This window comes from Centruroides sculpturatus, unplaced genomic scaffold (genome assembly GCF_000671375.1).
Source record: "Centruroides sculpturatus isolate CEXI.00-Female unplaced genomic scaffold, Cexi_2.0 scaffold283, whole genome shotgun sequence".
Lineage (NCBI taxonomy): Eukaryota > Metazoa > Arthropoda > Arachnida > Scorpiones > Buthidae > Centruroides > Centruroides sculpturatus.
In genome coordinates, this window is record NW_019384473.1 from 314,493 (window position 1) to 334,569 (window position 20,077).

Below are 20,077 nucleotides of genomic sequence, written 5' to 3' on the forward strand. Positions count from 1 at the left end.
ATAAATTAACACAATATTACATTTTTAATTATATTATAATAAGTCTAAGTATATAAATATTTGTAATTACTTGAAACTTCTGTAATTCTTCTAATGCTGTAGATAAACGTCTAATTATTTTGTCACATTCATTGCAGAGATTATTATATCGTTTTTTTAGAATATCTCCATCTTTCTGCAGTTGTTGTATTTCATCCTTGCTCAAAATATCCTTTCCTTGTTGCACTAACTGATTTATTTGGTCCAAGCAAGTTGTAACGTTAATTTGGTTATCATCCAAATTATTCTTTATTGTCTGTAAAATATTTTGAAATCTCTCAATTTTATAAGCAATATTTTAAAATAATTTGTTATCACTAGTAGCATGACAATTGGAAATACATCATATTTTAATTCAATTTAAACTTTTTGTGAATAAAGAATACTCTCCATACACTAAACATCTCAAATGTATGGAGAGTATTCTTTATTCACAAAAAGTTTAAATTGAATTAAAATATGTATTTCCAATTGTCGTGCTATGGCAAATCCCAGGAACTAATGCCGGCGGAAGAGGGGCTTGAGCCCGAAATGCGTCTCGACAAATAAAAAAATTCCCAAATAAAAGTTGATGACAGAATTGCCAAGTGTCTGTATAAGCACCTAGTAGTGATAACAAATTATTTGAATAAAGGAAGATACAGTTTCAGAATATATTACAAAAATATTTTTAAGTTTGATTTTTATTATAATTAATTATTAATGAATAAAAACTTTAATAAAGTTTTAATATGTTAATATCTAATTTATCTACAGTTTGAGAACTTTAGATAAATTAGATATTAACGTATCAAATACATATGGCCGCTCATTTGTCAAATCAATTAATTCCACAAAACATAGAGAAATTGATAATATACATTATTTTTTAAAATTCCTTTTAAAATTAAAATTTAAATAAACATTGTAGAATGTCATTGTCATTACATTCTACAATGTTTATTTAAATTATGTTATGTCATTACATTAATTGTAACATTAATATTAACGTAATGACACATATAAGCATTGCTTTAATTTAATGGCATATAGAACCAGTTATGAAAAACATGTAAAAATAATAACAATTATTCCAAAGATATAGGAGTTAATCGATTTGATCTATGGATGGCTGATATGTAAATCAATTGTGTTATTTAGGTACATATTTTCTATTTTAATGTAAGATTTCTGAAATGCTTTGAGATAAATTAATTAATATTAAATGGAATTATGTTAATCCTTCTCATATATTAAAAAGTATTATTTGAATCTAAATTTTTTATCTCAGAAAACTTTAATTGCAAACATTTTGATTAGAAACAACTGAATATGATAATTTGTTAATTATACTTAAGTGATAAAAATTTGCTTACAATAATAAGTATATATAATTCAGATATTTTACTGAATACTTTTTAAGTGATGAATTTATTATAATGAAAATAATATTAAAAGTGTGTGAAGATAATATTTTTTCTTCATTGCTTATTATTTTTCAATAGATAATCATTACAAAATGTAACGACACACCTTAAACTTCTAGGAACATACAGTTTTAATAGCACACAGTGTGTGCTATTAAAACTGTTGCTAGAAGTTTAAGGTGTGTGGACATTTAATAATTATTGTTGGAAACGTTTTATTAAATTAAAGAAGTCTTTCAATATATTTCAGATTACAAATCCTTTAGAATATGAGTCTGAGTGATATTAGTACAGGTATACCTATACACAAATATAAATGTATGCTTTACTTGCACATTATAAAAGTACGCAAGTAAAGCATGTTAATGTGCATATGCGATGATTCAGCTAAGTGGGAACAAACTTCTAGGAGGGGTACACAAAGACAAATCAGAATCATATAGCAATGCCAAGTTGGAAATGCCATCTTCATGTGGTAGATGGCATTATTCAACCACAAGACTGATCATATGTTCCTTCAGGATACCATCCCATTCATTGGCCTGCACAATCTCTGTAGTTAACATGCCTTGATTACTTCTGGAGTTACATCAAAGGACTAGTGTACAACACCCCATTGAAAGTGATGAGGTTCTTCTAACATACATCTCTATAGCTGCTTCAGAAGTCCGAGACACACCAGGAATCTTCCAAAATGTTTATGTGATTCCATGTGCCGACAATGTTAAGCATATGTTACAGTTTATGGTTGCAACTTTCAACACCTTCTCTAACCTCAATGCATTTCACAAATGTTTTGTGAATAACAAAAAGCATTTCGTTCTCTTACATGCTGCTCTTTCATTTCTCATACTCTCTGTACACTAACACATGAAGATGGCATTTTTGACCCAGCATTGCTATATGATTCTAATTTGTTTTTTTACAACCTACCCCTCCCATAAGTTTGTATACACTTAGCTGAATCAACCTGTATATGTGTATATTCATATATGTTTTTACTATTTAACTTAGTATTTTAGTTTTTCTTGATAAATTTGAAAAGAATTACCTTTGATATATTTATCTGTTGTTTCAAATGTCCAATGTCTTCTTTAAGAAGTCCCAAATCTGCTAAAAGCAGTTCAGTTTCTTCAACCCAGGTGATTAATTCAGATATATTTTCTTCAAGAGTTCTATATTTTTCTTCTATCACAGTCTGTATAAAAATGTGCATTTATAAAGAGTATTTAGAATATATTCACTAAGAATTACTTTTTAAACTATTTATTTAAAAAATAAAAAGAAAACAGTTACAGCAGAGTCATAGCAAACTGAAATTCATACAACATGCAAAGTGCATTATAAGAAGTTACAGTAATTTTTCTACACTTAAAGCATGACCAAAAAAAAGTAATTGATTGACGTTAGATAATTTCATTATTGTTACTTTAAACTTTTAGTAAAATTATTTAAACATGGAACAGATTTAATAATTAATTTATATTTTCCTTANTATATTCTTATATTATTTTTATATATAAATAATTTTTTATCTTAAAATATCAAAAATATACAATTATTACAGCTCAAAAAGTCAATATGAAAACTTATATCTATAATAATAACAATAACAATATTGGCCAGACAAGGTGTACAAAATTGCAAAATTTCTTTCAAAATAATATAATTATATATCAATAAAAGAAAAAATATTAATGTAAATAAATAATTTTAAAAGTTTAGAGTAACAAGAGAATCTTTTACTCATCCATTATAAAAGTTATAATTTAAAAAAGCATTTTCAAAAATAATAATAATAATAGTGAGAGTAAAATAAAAGTAAAGATAGGAATTAATTTATGGTGCTAAACAAATTTATAAAAATAAATATCAACAGAAAAAGTTCATAAATAAATAAACAACACACTAAATTCCACTTATTAATATTATCATTTCTATTTTTCTTAATGTTACATATAAATATAAAGAAAAATAATAAATTTTAATTGCTGTAAAATGTTAAAAAACGTGCTTAAGACATAATATATAATCTTTTTTAATATAAAATTCTACAGAAAATAGATTCATTTGAAAAATTATAATTTATAACACCTGAAATATTCTTTCAAATATATTATGTATAATAATTGGATACAAGAATTAAAAAGTAAGTGTATTTTTAATTTCCAAAAAGATGATAAAATTATTTTAAAATATATCTTTTGAAAAGAAGCATAAATACAAATTATAAATGCAAAAATTAGCATAATTAGCAATATTTATATTGTCTCAACAAATATTGTCTCTGACAATTTAATTTCTTTTATAATCCTGCAGTAGTCGTGTCAAGTCAACTGTCCCAGTTGAGTCATGTGGCGTTTTACAGATGCCACATGCTACTACAGGGTTAAGCTAAGTAGATAATTAATCAATTTAAATAAAAAATTATGAAGTCAATATAATATTCCAAATTAAAACTATAAAATCTATATTTTTAATTTATATATTTTCATAAATTCTATGAAAAACTTCTTTTGTAATGCATTACATATAAAGAAAAAGTTATATATCATAATTCTAAAATGGCTGTTAAAAAATTAATAAAACTAAGATGATCTTCAAAAGCAAGCATTTAATATTTATTTATATATTGTAATTAATTATCTTTTATTTAATGCCAATATTTTTCTAAATTTACTTCCTCATATTCTATCCTCTTGGGATTTATGGATGTATAGTATTAATTTTAGATTGCAACTAATGACTTGTTAAATAACACAATTTAGATAAAATACATTATTAAAAAAATAATTTATGTTAATATATTCTTCAAAAGCAATCACTGCAGTTAATTATGTTACGTATCAATATCAAACAAATATTTAAATTTCTTGAATTAATTCTTATTAATGCAGTAAAAAATATTTAATACAATTTAATGCAATGTGTTATTTCATTCTTTATATATATCTAAACTTTTAATTTTAATTAAGTGCACACTTAATTACTATTTAATTAAAATAACTTTTCCTGTATTTATTTTTAAATATTAAATACATTCCTATCTTTACTTTTAGCACATTGAGAATGAAATGCTTTTTACAGTGTATTTAATTCTGGACAAAAAATAATTGTTAATTAAAAATCATGTTTAAATGACTATTATATAATAAATAATAAATGTTTAATTAAAGAAAATGTACATTTTTATATATTTATAAAATATTTACTATGAAATAACTGAAAAAGCTTTAGCTTCTTTCAATTTAAATACTAAAATACAACATTTAAAATAACATTTTCGTTTTGTGCATTCTGCTGTCAACCTACTGCATTAAACTTATTATATAATTGTTATAAACAGGTTTTTCTCAATGAATAATGACAAAAATAATTCAAAAGCATAGAGATAATGAGTCTATATAATATTATTCTATGAACTGAAAACACTTTAATTTAAAAATGTAAACATTTCTTGTATACTAATGAGTCAATCATCCTTACAGCTTTTCTATTTAAATTAGGTATATCTCTAAGATAATACTTAATTAGTGTTATATCCATAGAATGGATGATCACCTTGATTAATATGTACATATTCCAAAATTTATTAAATATATAGATTATACATTATGAGAACATGTTTTCAAACATGGCCACAGTCAGCGCATGGTTAAGAATGAAACACAGGACAAAGGGGCATGGGGTTGCCTAATTGGGCCGAGGGGCAAGCTGACCCAGACTGCCACTGTGGTGGTCTACATATATAACAATTTACATCAATTTAATCAAAGGAATATCAAATGCTTAGATATAAAATGAAAATAATTGAATAAGCAACATAAAACATTAAAATATTTCTTCAAAATTTTAAATATAATGTATTTCTGAATTGGAAATAGAATATTTAAACAATTAAGAGAACATAGTTCCAATTTTGTCATTTTAAAACTAAAATTAATTGTATATTTATGATAATATCGATTTCTGATTTATTCATTTTAATAATAATCACTCCTAATCTTAGATACGAGACTAAAAATTATTATTGCTAAATTTGACGTATAAAAGAATAAAATAAATCTAATGCAGTAGTTGATATGACATTTTAATGTTTAATTATAGTAACTGATTTTTTACTTTAGAATAATAAACATTTATTATTTCTTATAACTTTTTATCATAGATTTACAATTTTATGGTATTCTACACCTCACTCTACTGATTTTACATATGTAGATATCTAATCAGCTATAGCACTATCCATCTTATTTCCATTAGAAGCACAAAATGTTTTAAAAATTTGGATGTTTCAAATGGAGATAAAAAAAAATATAAAGCTAAACTTACAACTCATTAGTATTAATATGCATAATGTATGTTGCAAGGAACCAGTTTACATAATTCTCAATGTGCACAGTTCAATAAACATAAGTAATTGTTTTTGCAAACATAGACATTGAAAATAAGCATTAAAAGCAAAAACTAACAACTAAAGGAAGTAAAGTCTTACAGATTAACAAATTTATTTATTAATAAAATAATATTCATTGTATTTTTTCTAAAGGAAAAACAAATAGCCATTCAGTTCAACAAGCCACTTGGCAGGAGCAATGAAAGAAATATAATTGCACATAATTCAGTATATTCTTTTCTATAAATTTGCAGGATACATGCTATGCAACAAACAAAAAAGACTGCAGAAACTAACATCAATGACCAGACATTCCAGAAGCAGCAAAAAGCAAAAAGCCTAATAAAGAATGTCTGATCAATAATCTTTACACATCTTACCCTTGCTTCTGCAGTAATAAGTTGACCATTCTTGAGAAGATCTGTGAGAGTAATTTGAGTACCGCTTTCAGGATCGTGTAAAAAGCCGGTTTCTTCGTCGATGATTCCAAGTTCCAAAGACTTTTCTACACTCAGAATTTCTCCAGTTTTTGAATTCTTGATCACTGTTGTACTAATATCAATTAGGTCATTTTTCAAAGATTCTTTTAAACTTTGCATTTGGCAGGTAAAAGGATTCTTGAATTTTCCTGTGTCGGCATTATACAAACCATAATCTAACGCTTCTAATAATGACAGAGGTTTACCAGCATAAATAATTATATCTTCTTGAATAGCTCCAATTAACGTAAGCATTTGATTTTTACTTGTATCTAGTACAATTCCTTTCTCGCCATCTATCAGATTATTTTGTAAAGCATCCGATAATCCAACAATTATTTTATCTTTAGTATCTTTAACAGCCATACTATACGAATCAACATGACCTCTTCTCACAGTTTCATCCAAATTAATAGTTTCATTTGACAAGGGATCTGTCATTTCTCCACTTATAAGATTCAGTAATTTATTTTCTAGAGCTATGTTAAAGGTCATCGGTTTCTTTGGGTAAATAACTTTATCATTATCAAGAACTATTCCATAAACATTATTTAAACTAGGATAAATACACACTTTGTCATTTAATTTAAGCAAATTGTGTTCAATTGCTTCATTAACAGGCATATAGCTATTACTTCTGGGATTTTTTAAAACTGCAGTTTGTAGATTAAACTGGCTCAAATTAAGTGCTTCATCAAGGGTATATTCCTTCTCGTCATACGGTGTATTGATAGGTCTTTTCAGATCTCTTGTAACAATAGTTAAAGACGATTGAATAAAATGATATTCGAGCGCAGTTTGAAACGATACTTCTTTTTCTGATGGAAATTTAACAGTACCTTTATTTATATTTATAATATTTTGTTGTATAGCTTCAATTAATGATAATTGAATATTTGTTCCAGGTTTAGCAATTATTGAATTGTTGCCATCAATCAGATTAGCTTCTATAGCTTCTTGAATGTTATAATTTTGTTTACTGAATGGATCCACAATTTTTCCAGTATCAGGATTAAAAAATCCCATCTCTATTATAGTATCTAAAGTAATAGGTTTTTTGAATGAAACTATAAGACCTTTATCGACAGCGTGCTTAAGTGATAAATTTATACCTTCGGATAATATTTTGTATAATCCAAGTTTATCATCAATTATATTAATCTGAATTGCTTCCAGAAGAGTTATAAACTTTTGATTATCAATATCCTTTACAAAAGCTGATTCACTGTCAATAAAGTTGTTCTCTAAAGCCTTTCCTAGAGTAATTGGTTTATTGCTTCTTGGTTCAATAAAATTTCCAGACTTTGTTATGTAAAATCCAAAATTAATTGCATCAATTAAATTAAGAGGCAAATCAATATCAATTATATAACCATTTTTTAGTGCTACATCTAAAGGTAATTCGTCCTTTGTAACTGGATCTCTAAAAATTCCTCTGGTTTCATCAATTATTTGAAACTGAATAGATTCTTCTAAATTAATTAATATTTGTTCACTTGGATGCCAACTACATGTAAACTTATCATTGATAATGGATAATTTAATAGCTTCTTGCAATGTAATGGCTTCTTTATTTAACGGATTAATTATTTTTCCTGTATCCTTAACATAAAATCCCAGTTTAATTATTTTCTGTAAAGACATATTCTCTCTTTGTTTTAAATTATTGAAATCATCTGGAAGTGTTTTCTCTTCAGATTTTGTTTTATCTGATTCATCCTTAACAGAAAGAACTTCATTATTGTAAGTACCTTTCAGATCTGGAGCTTGCAAGGATTGCACTTGTTCTTTCATTGTTTCATTTAGAAGAGTTTTTGTCAATTTTGCCTGTTTAGCATTTAATTCAGTGATGCTTTCATCTGAAATAGTGCCTTTTAATTTTTCATCTATCAAAGTATTTTCTGCATCTTGTTCGGGACTTTTTTCTTTACTTCTTTTATCAACAATGGATGCATTCTTTATATCTTTTATTATTTTTGTTGTTTCTGTTGTCGTTTGATCTGTAATATATTTTGATTCAGGAAATAGCTTTTCTGTAGATTCTTTCTGTGTAATATCATCTATTATATCTGCTTCTTCATCTTCAGATTTTCGAGCATTCCCAAGAATCTTATCATCTGTAATACTTTGTTCATCTGAAATTTTTTCTTCTGGTACTTTTGCACTCGTCATTTCTTTGTCATAATCAGAAAGATGATATTTGATGCTATTTTTTAATTTTTCATCATCCTGTAACTTCATTATCATATCCGATTCTTTTATGTCGCCAAAAATTTTTTGCTGAATGATTTGATCAATTGGCAGATTCGATTGAAACATTTCTTGTTTTGATATCTCTTCGCAAATTATTTTTGTCTCTGATAATTTCTTGAATGGAATTTTTTCAGTAGTAGATAAGCTTTCTGTTATAGTTAACTCTTTTGTGATTTCAACTATGTTATCAGTACAAAATTTTTGTGAATATAATGTATCTTTTGTCTTATATTCTATTTTTTCACTAGCTGGAATGCCATCTTTTATGACTATTTCTTTTAAAAAGTCTTCTTTAGGGAAATCACAAACTGGTTTTTGTTCAAATACTTTAGTTCTATCCTCAGCAATTTCTCCTTTAAGAAATGATTCCTTTAAACCTTCATTGGGAGAAATTTCTTTAATAATTAACTGATCTTTTCTGTCAGTTTCCTCATCATTTTTCAATTTTTCCTCATTAGATTTTAATTTAATATTTTCATCAATATATGAATTTTCTTCAATGGGTATTACTTTTGAAGATTCTTGTTCAGAAATCTGATCACTGGGAGATATTGTAGTTGACTCTAGTAATTGATTAGTCTCTTTCACTTTTACTTCCTTTGAAATATCCTTAGTAGGTAATATTTTTGTAGTGTCAGATATTTGATCATCTGTTGTTTTAGCTTCAAAATATGTTTTGGATTTTTCTTCATAAATAGGTTCAAAAGGCTTTTGTATTGTTTCATCAATTTGAACAGTATTTACAGTAACTTTTTCTGTTACTTCTATTTCTTTTGAGATCTCTTTAACAGGTATTATTTCTGCATAATCTTTAGTAATCTGTTCAATTTGCTTACCGTCTTTAGAAGTAGGCTTTTTGATGAGTTCCTTTTTATCAATTTGATTATTTCTTGTTTCATCAAAGTGATCAATGGATGAAATATCGCCTGTTTCATCTATTGGCTCAATTGGCTTAGTGTCTTTAATATCATCTTTTTGTTTTTCTTCAATAACCTGATCAGTCTGAATTTCAATTTGCTTACTTTCAACATGTTCTTTTGGCATTATTTCTTTATTAATTTTCTCACTTTCTCCAATTGGTAATTTCTCTATAGGCTGTTTTTGAGTTATTTGATTAGTAGAAATTCCATCTTTGGGAATCATTTCTTTTCTAGGCTCTTCTTTGCCACTATATTCAGAAGTATATGGCACTTTTATTGGTTTGGTTATTTGATCAGTTGATTTTTTATCTGGGATAGCATTTATCATCTGTTTCTTTGAAATCTGTTCTGAGGGAATTTCTAATTCGACTTTCTGATCAATTAATATACTGTCTTTGAATACTTTTTCTGTCGTGGGTTCTTGTTTACAGATGGTATCGTGAGACGGAAACATTTCTGTTGGTTTAATCATTTGATCTTTTGGCATGCTACATTCTTCATCTGTTATTTCTTCCATCTTATTACTTTGGATTGCATCTTTGGAGACTTTTATAAATTCTGATTTGTCTGTTGTCGGTGATTGTATTTCCATTATTTCGGTTGTCTGTACAGGCATTTCATGTGTGACTACATCATCTGTTATTGCACTTTCTTTTAATATTTCCTTACTGAGTAATATATCCGTTTGATCTTTCTTATCAACTTGATCAGGTTTTTTCTTATCTTCAGGAAAAATCTGCTTAATAGAGTCAGTGAGAGGAATTTGATCTGTTATTACTTCTTTTGGTGCTGTTTTTTCTATAGGCTTTTGCATTTTACTATCACCAAGAGGTGATATTTTCTCCAAATTTACCATTTGTTCTATTGGCCTACTGTCTTTAATATCTGCTGGTGTTATTTTTTCCACTGAAATGTCTTCAGTATGTAATTCTCTTTTGGGTTCAGTTATTTGACCAGTTTGAATTTCATCTTTAGACACTCCGACTTCAGTTTTATGAACTTTAGCAACTGGAGATATTATTTCTGTTATTTTAACTGTTTGATCAAGAAGTTCATCATATTTAATAGGCTCACCTGTAATTTCAATCTTTGAAATCTCTTTTTTGGGAATTTTTTCTGTATGTTCCTTCTCTGCTATTTGATCACTTTTCATCTCAATTTTGCATGCAATTTCTTCTATTGACTTTTCTTTAGAAATTTGATCAGTAGGTGTCACAGTTTCCAGTGGTTCAATTAGTTGATCAACTGATTTATCTTTGATGATGACTGTTTTGTCCTTTGGCATCACTTTGGGAGAAATCAGTAATTCTTTACCTTCTAATTCTTCATTAGTTATTGATTCATCTTTAAATGTTAATTTTTTTTTAGGTTCCTGCTTAGAAGCATCTTCAGAAAGAGGCATAATCATTTCCACTGATTTATCTTTTTCATTAATTGGTGTTTTATCTTTGGTAATTTCCTCTGTTTTTCCTTCTGTTTCAACACACAATGTTTCTAAAGATTCTATCTTTTCATGGATATCTCGTATTTTACTTTCAGGAATTATTTCTTTTGTGGATTCTTCTTTAATTATCTGGACTGGTTTAATTTTCTTATCTTTAATATCACCTTCATTCAATCTTTTAGTTATTTTATCCTTTTGCTCAGTAATATCCATGTTGGAAGGTAATTCTTCTGTAAGCATTTTTTTGGCTGTTTGATTGACCGATTCTATATTTTCACCTAATACTTCTTTTAAATTTGTTTTGTCAGAAATATCACTATTAGGAATGCTGTCCATCAAGCTTGGTTCAATTATTTCAGTTATCTGTGTGACTGATCCAATTTCTTGAAAGGGTAAATCCTTTGTTAATTTTTCTTTAGGAATCTGATTGGTCTGCATCTCTTCAACTTTTTCAAATTCTTGTTTCGATACTTGAACAGCTGGCTCTTTGTCATTTATTTCTGTTAATTTTTGTTTGGAGAGAGTAATTTTTTCTGATTCAACTTCTTGACAAGGTTTGGTACTACTTTCAGGAAATAGATCAATTGTAAGGTCTTTCTGAGAGATTTGATAATTGGGAATTTTTTTAAAACTCTCTGTAGGTTCAATCTTAACTGTGATTTCTTTAGAATCTTCATCCGAAGGTTGTTTCACTGGTTTGTCATCTTTCACATGTATATCTTTTATTGGTTTCTCTTCAAAAGTCTTATCAGTTGGAATCTGTTTTGAAGGTGATATTTTAATTGAATCTTTTGTTTTATTAAACTCAATATCTAGAATATTTTCAGGAATATCTGTAACTGTTTGAGCAGAAGTCACCAGTCCTACCTTATCTTTACTTTCTGCATGATGTTCTTTGGTTGTCTCGGAAATTATTTTACATTCATTGGCAACATCTTTTTTAACTTTGTTAAGATGAATGGGAATTTTTTCTGTATCTTTAACCATCTGATCTTCAGAAATTATTTCATCGACAGGAGTTTTTTTAAGTTCATCAGCACATATAATTTCATCTTTTATTACAGTTTCATCTTTTATCGGAGTTTCTTCATCATCAGCAGCAGTTAAATTCTTCACATGTTCCTTCTCAGAAATATCTTGTTTTGAAATTGCAGATTTAATTTCTGTTGGCTCCTCTGTTTTAATCAGATCTGAAGAAAGTTCATTTGCATAAAATACATCTGTAGGTTTCTGTTCAGTTATCTTATCAGACAACTGTATATCTTTATCCTTTATAGATTCTTCCACTTTTTTACTAGGAAATTTTTCTTTCAGTTTTGCTTCAATTGGTTGAGCAGTTTGTAATTTTTCCTTAGACTTTTTAGTGAACAATTCATTCATCATTACATCTGATAAGCTTTCTTCAGTTGCCTGCACACCATAGCTATCCTGTTCTGGGAGAATCTGTTTTGATAAATCTCCCTGCAAAAATTCTTGACCAATGGGAATAGTTTTAATTATAGTTTCTTCTGTAGGTTTGGTTATTTTATCAGAGTCTATGGTTTTTGAAACCATTTTATCAGAAATTTCACTTGTTTTTAATGTATCTAACTGTTCTAATGGTATTTTTACTTCTTCATAATCTACTTGAGGCAGAATTACATCACTGTAAATGTACTTTTTACTCACAGCTAATGTTAAAGGAATCGAATATGGTTTCATTATTTCTGCTGAGTCAGCAGAAATGATATTCTTATCTAATGCTTCGTTTATAGATAAAATTTTATCATTTTCAACATCTTTCACTTTTATGTTTTCAATATCAAGTAAACCTTCATGAATTGCCCTATCAAAAGAAATATATTCCCTATTGTAAGAATCATAAAAGTTTTTTATTTGTGGATTATAAAGCCCATTTTCAATGGCAGTAATTAAAGGTATTTTCTCTCTTGTTGAAAATACTATTCCTTCTTTTATTGCATCTTCCAGATTTAGAAAACTATTATTTAATGTATCATTTACACGATTACTTTCGACTAGCGATAAATCATTTATTGCTTCATTTAAGGCAATGCTGGACTTCATTTTTGTATTTTGAATTTTAGTTATGAAGCCATCAATAATATTCTTATTAACAGATTCAGAAATTGTTATTTTTTCTTTAGTTATAGGATCAAATAGGACATTTGACGAAGCATCAAAAAGTTCTGTAGAAGTGATAACATCAAGAGCAAGAGGCTGATAAGAAATGAAGATAAAACCATTCTGAAAGGCTTCATTTAATGATAACTCTTCATTTGTTGAAGAATTATTGTATTTTTTATTCTGCAAATCCACTAAACCCAAATCTAATGCTTCTGTGATTGGGATAAAAATATTTTCTTTAGGGTGATATACAGATATAGAGTCTTCAAAAACAAGTTTGCCTTTTAAATTCAACACATTATTAAGAATTTTCTGCAGATCTGTTGAAATGTATTCTTCTCTTTCATATTCATCCTGAGTGATGGTTACAATGTAATTATTTTTAATTGCATCTGGGAGTGATAATGATTGTCCGGTCACATTATCAATTAATTCTCCAGTCTCTTTATTTAATAATTGCTTTGGCAGAGCATCTTCCAAGGGTAAAAACCTGTCATACTGAAAATCTTTAACTCTAACATTATCCACCTTAACGAGCCCCAAATTTATAAAATCTATAAACGATACTAATTCATAAGTGTTTGGATTTAAAAAACATTTTTTATTTGTATCATAAAATTTATCAATTGCATAAGAAAAAGTGAATTTATCATCAATAGAAAAATATTCACTTACCTCTGCAAGTGAAATTTCTTTATCACTAATTACTTTAACAATTGTGTCTGAAGACACAATATTTCTGGATAATGCTTCTTGAAGTTTATATTTTTTATTTGTTCTTGGAATTATAAATTCACATGTCTCAGGATTTATAACATTATGTTCAATGAGTTTATTTAAAGGAACGCATTTTCCTAAAACCTGAGAAATGTCGTATTCTTTTCTGTATTCAGTATATGTTTCAGTGACGATTACCTCTCTCCTCGTCACATTAAACTCTTTCTTGGTCAAAGCTGGACCAGGAACTGTAGTAGTGCTTGTAGTAACAGTCTGTTGTTGTGGTATTACTTGCCATTTATCACGATCGCCATCTGTGTAAGGTATTTTATCTTCTTTTCCTGGAATGCCTACCACTTCTTTAAGACCAGACCTTTCGACAGTGGCTGATTTTTTTGTGGATGTTGTAGATGTAAATACTGTCGGACCTTGGGAAACAGTCACCGATTGTATTATAGTCGATTCTCCATTCATAGATGGTTTTTGTCTTGAAATAAGATCTATTTCTTTACTAGCAGATTTTTCTGGTGATTTTCTTGTTGGTGACACTGTTTTTCCTTTTGATGTAGGACTAGTCTTCTCAGGATATTCTTTCACTGGAGATTTAGGACCAGTCTTCTCAGGGTATTCTCGTACTGGAGATTTAGAACTAGGCTTCTCGGGATATTCTTTCACCGGAGATTTAGATACAGTCTTCTCTGGATAGTCTCGTACTGGAGATTTAGAACTAGGTTTCTCAGGATATTCTTTCACTGGAGATTTAGGACCAGTCTTCTCGGGATAGTCTCGTACTGGAGATTTAGAACTAGGTTTCTCAGGATATTCTTTCACTGGAGATTTAGGACCAGTCTTCTCAGGGTATTCTCGTACTGGAGATTTAGAACTAGGCTTCTCGGGATATTCTTTCACCGGAGATTTAGATACAGTCTTCTCTGGATAGTCTCGTACTGGAGATTTAGAACTAGGTTTCTCAGGATATTCTTTCACTGGAGATTTAGGACCAGTCTTCTCGGGATAGTCTCGTACTGGAGATTTAGAACTAGGTTTCTCAGGATATTCTTTCACTGGAGATTTTGGAATTTCTTGAAGTGATTTTTTTTTAGGCAAATCTGGTGATGCCCCTTTTTTATCTGTTGGAGTTTTTACCCCCTTTTCTATTACTTGTTTTGTTTCAATTTTTGATGTCTCTTTAGTTACACTTCTTATTTCATGATCTTTTGTAGTAATTTCTTTTTTTGATGTCTGAGTGAAATCTTCAGGTTTTGTAAACCCTTTTGTTAAAGAAACTGGACGTTCAGGAGATTTTTCAGTTTTTGTAACCTCTTTTGTTAAAGAAACTGGTCGTTCAGGAGATTTTTCAGTTTTTGTTGGTTTAGGTTTACCTTTGTAAGTTTCTTTCTCTACTGTCTTACTAACTTCATCTATCTTCTTCGGTTCTTTTATTCTAGTAGGTGAAGTCTCAGGAGATGGTTTTGTGGGACTTTTTGGCTTTTCTTCTTGTGATCCTTTTTCAAAAATGTACTCAGCTTTTTCTTTTTTCACTGTGAAAGGTTCACTTTTATCAGATGTTTCTATTGTCACAGTTTTTCTTATTTCTCGTTTAGGAGATGTATCACTTCTTTCCTTTGTCTTTTTATCAATTATAGTTACGTGCTCTTCAACCACAACTTTTCTCTGATCAGTTTCATGTTTAACTTTTGGCTTTTCAGTTTCTTTTATTGGACTTGTTGATCTTCTGCTTTCAATCTCTTTGGTTGGACTTGTTCTTTTTCCTGAAATTTCAACTTTTTCCACAGTAGATTTGATCACAGTTTCACTTGGTAATGTGTATTCTCTGGTTGGTGATTTTTCAGTTGTTATATGTTTCTGTGTTCTCACAACAGTTTCTTTTCTGTCTATTACATTTACATCAGTAGATTCAAATTTACTAACTTCTGGTTTAGTTTGCATAGGAGAGTCCTTCTTGGGAAATCCTATTTCTTTAGTTTCAACAGATTTGCCTTTTATTGATTTATCAGTTGTAATTATCCTGGAAAAATCTTTATCAGTTTCTGTAAAAAGTGTATCAGGTCTCACTGGACTTTGTGATTTTCTCTGATCAAGATCGGAGCTAGTTCTTTCTGTTATTACTGTCGTATGAACTTCCCTTGTAGTTTTCCTGGTTGGAGATGATATTTTATTTGATTCATAATCAAAAGAAATATCATCATCTTTAGGTTTAGATATTTCTTTAGACGGACTGCTTGGTTTCTTTCTTGGTATCTCTCTTTCTGGAGAATGTCTTTGAGGAGTTCTTTCAGGTGACTTCTTCACTTGTTTATCTTCATCTTCTATCTTATCATGGATTATCTTTCTCTCCACAACAACTTCTTTCTTTCTTATCTTAACAGAGTCAGGTTGTTTTCTGTCTTCTTGTTCTTTTGTTGGAGAAGGTAGTCTTTTTTCATCTGGGCTTGGTTTTTTCTCCTTAGGAAGATTATCTGGTCTTTTCTTCTTATCTTGTATTGGCTTTTCTTTATGGGTCTCTCTTCTTTCGGGTGATAATTCTTTTTCAGGAGATTTACTTCTGTCTTCTGAACTAATCTTTCTTGTTACCTGAACTTCAGAACTAGTTTTTCTTGTTGTTTGAACTTCACCTTTCTGTTGAACAGTTTGAGTTGATATTATCTTTCTAGTTTCTTGTGATGATGTCGAATGCTTTGAAGTAGAAAATGGTATTTTATGAGATAAATCTGGTTTAGAATTTTTATTTTGGATTATATTCTTTAAAGAACCTGCAACAACAGCTCCAGCTAATAAAGGAGCTCCTATTACAGCTATTATTCCCAATTTAAAAGCATTTTTTAAAGGAATTTTATTACCCGAATCGGATTCTAATACATTCCCGTGCTTTATATCTAATTTTCCGCTATCGATAGCTTGTTTTGTTGTTAAAGATTTTCCACTCTGAACATCATAAATTACACTATCTAAATCAATTAAATCTTTCTTTAACAGCTCTTCTAAAGTTAATAACTTATTTGTTTTCGGTTCCCTAAATTTACCTGAATTTTCATCATACAATAAGTCAATGAGTTGAGAAATGGTGTATTTTTCTATATCTTCTGTTTGCACTTCTTTTTTAGGAACTATTAATTCTTCAGATATAGCTTGTGAAATTGGAATGATTCGACCATTTATTACATCAGTGTAAGTGCAGTCGTCTAAATCAATGAACCCTCTTTCCAAAGCTTCCGAAAATGAAAGTGGAGAAGTCACTCTTCGAGTTTCTGTTTCAATTTTAATAATTCCTTTTTTATTTGCTTCTTCTACTGTCATAACTTCTCCAGTTTCAGTATTAACGACTTGATTGGGTCCACACATTGTAAAGCCAGGACTAGTTTTAATAGTCTGTGATTCTATAACTGTGTGGCATGTAGTAGTGGTTAAATTAGTTACTAATTCTGGTGTTTCTGGAACATTAAAATCTGTCATTTGTAAAATTCCAGATTCAACAGCTTCAAAAATTGGAATTTCTTTTTCAAAGTTTGGATGTTTCATGACACATTTTTCTGAATCAATGAGTTTTTTATCCATTGCTTCCGTAACATTAATGCTGTCAGAACTTGGAGAAAATGGCAATGTCATAATAAGTCCTTTATCTATTGAATTGTCCACTGGAGTTCTAGTACCAGTAACAGGATGAATAAATTCTTTTTTCTCGACATCAATTAAATTATGACGCAACGCTACTGGGAAGGTTATTGCTAACATTGGAAGAGAACATTTATCGGCATTAGATGACTTATCGAAAAGTTTAAGATTTTGTGCTGCTTCAACAATATTTATCTTTTTATTCTCAAACTGAACATCACCTGTTATGTCATCTACTATTTTTCTTTTAATTGCTTCTTCTAAAGTCAGTGGCTTTTTCATTGTAGGCGAGCGTACTGTTGAAACAGGATTGACTATATCACAAGTAATAGCATCTTGAAGAGTGAGCAAATCACCAGTTTCGGGATGTATAATCCTCTTTTCTGATGGTATAACTAAACCTTGTGAGACTACTTCAGAAAGACTCAAGGATCGACCAATTGGAATTAGTAACTTCGATGATTCGGGATCAAGTAATCCACTGTTCACCGCTTCCTTAATTGTTAGTTTTTCTCCTTTTCTTGGATCTATCAACACACCTTCATTACCATTAATAAATTGTTTTTTAAGGGCCTCATCTAATGTAATTGGCTCATTATTTTCATTTCTCATAGATTCAATACTGTTTATTATTTCAACCGTCGGTTGATCGATCAAACCTTCATTAACTGCAGTTTTTGGTGATATCGCCCTTCTTCTGACTTTTTGCAACACAACTTGTTCTTTATCCGGAGACTGCAAAGTGGTAGCCTTTCCAAATGTTACTTCAAAGCGTGGTTCTGAAATAACTTTCCTTTGACTTTTGGGTGATTTGCTTGATTTTTCTATTTCAATTGTTGAAACACCATTAACTACATCCTCCTCTTTCAAAGTTGTAGGTAAATCCTGCGATTCTTGCAATTTTTTAGCCATTTCAGCCTTAATTATTCCTTTTTTAACAGCATCGTCAAGAGTGAGTTTCTCACCGGTTCTAGGATCGTTAATATAAATTACTGTTGTTTCTCTTATTTCGGTTTGAACAATTGGGGTTTGAACGGTTGATTGTTTTGTGATTGATTGGAATACTTGAGGAGTTTCATAATCTTGACTTATTGTTGTTATCAGTCCTTCACAAATTAAATAATCTATTTTTGCAGCATCTTCCAGCGACATCTGTTTTTTTGTTTTAGTATTGGTAAATGTTCCTTTCTGAATATTAACAAAACCTCTCTTAACTCCATCATTTAGACTAATCATATCATCTTTTGTTACATCTTTCACTTTAAAAAGTTTTATATCTATAATATTATTTTTAATAGCTGTCGAAAGTTTTATTTTTTCATTTGTATCTTTTTTAAGAATTATTATTTTTTAATTTTTTAATTATTTTTTTACTTACTAATGCAGAATCTAATTCTTTTTCAGCATCTTTTCCAGAAACTGAATTTACACTTCTGAGACTATTAATTTTCTGTCTTGTATCTATAATCCAAGAATTTTCATTTTCTAATTTATTCTTATAAGTTCTTAATAATTCTGATGATGCTTCACAACTTCTCATCCTATAAAAAAATTGAGTTAACATTAATATCATATTTAATCCACATTAAGAATAAAATGTAAACTGAAACAAAAATAAATCAAATAAATTTAAAAAGAAATAGCTATAAATTACCAAAATAGCTTTCTTCAAAATAATTTATAAATATATTCTTTAAATATATTTGCTTCCTAATAATTTTTAAACTACTAATTTATCATTTAAAATTTTTCATATTTTTAATCAAAGAAATTGTATCCCTAATGATAAAAAATGTGTTTATTTACATTATTATAATTTACTTTTTACTGAAAATAATAAAAATATAGAAACCCATAAACTTTATTGAATAATATTAAATTTATACTGTATTTTATAGAGCTTATTAATTATATTTTAAACACATATATTTATAAAATGCAAACCTTTCCACCACTTGTGAACTGGCATTATTCCACCTTTCTGTAATTTTATGGATATCATTAATTAGTTTGTTAATATCTGTGTTGCTCGTCTGTTTGATTCGAGTTTTCTGAACTAGTTGTTTAAGGGTGTTGATATCTTCATTAAGTCGATCAACTGTATATTGACTATTCTGCATGTCAGATTGCATGGACTGAAAATTAAAAAAAAGTAAAAAATTAGTTACGAAACAAAATATTTAATTTTAAAATATTAAATATCCCATGTCTTGTAAGAACATCTTTTAATCCATTGATATAATCTAGTATTGCATTTACTAAATCCTTATATTGTTGATTTAAATTGTCCAATTCTTGACTGACATTATTAGCACCAGATGTAAGTTTTGCTTTCTTGGATAAACTAGCATCAAGACTTGGATGTACTTCTTCTAAACTATCTTTATAGTGCTTCAGACGTAAATCATATATCTGCATGAAATAAATATTCTCAATTGAACATAACTATTCAGTTTTAAATAGCAACAAACATCAGGCAAACATGAAATAGCAGTAGCTTGCAATATCCATTCCAGGCAATTTTGCAGGCACAAAAAGAAAAAAAATTGCTTTGGGAAATGCATTCATAAAAACAACATACCGAAAGCAAGCAAAATAAATAGGCATGCTACAAACCATCACCTTGACAGTTTCTCACAAAACATAAATTCTTCCAATACAAATGA

General features: G+C 28.7%; 1 protein-coding gene across 1 annotated transcript in view; it reads right to left on the reverse strand.

The window, feature by feature from the left end:
- Nucleotides 1-20,077, reverse strand: part of LOC111621247 — a 155,151-nt gene that overhangs the window by 58,448 nt on the left and 76,626 nt on the right. The window contains exons 36-38 of the mRNA XM_023363328.1: nt 6,222-18,739; nt 2,497-2,643; nt 47-295 (exon numbers count right to left, since the gene is read on the reverse strand). Coding sequence (XP_023219096.1) covers nt 47-295; nt 2,497-2,643; nt 6,222-18,739 — 12,914 coding nt within the window. The remainder of the gene's footprint in view (nt 1-46; nt 296-2,496; nt 2,644-6,221; nt 18,740-20,077) is intronic.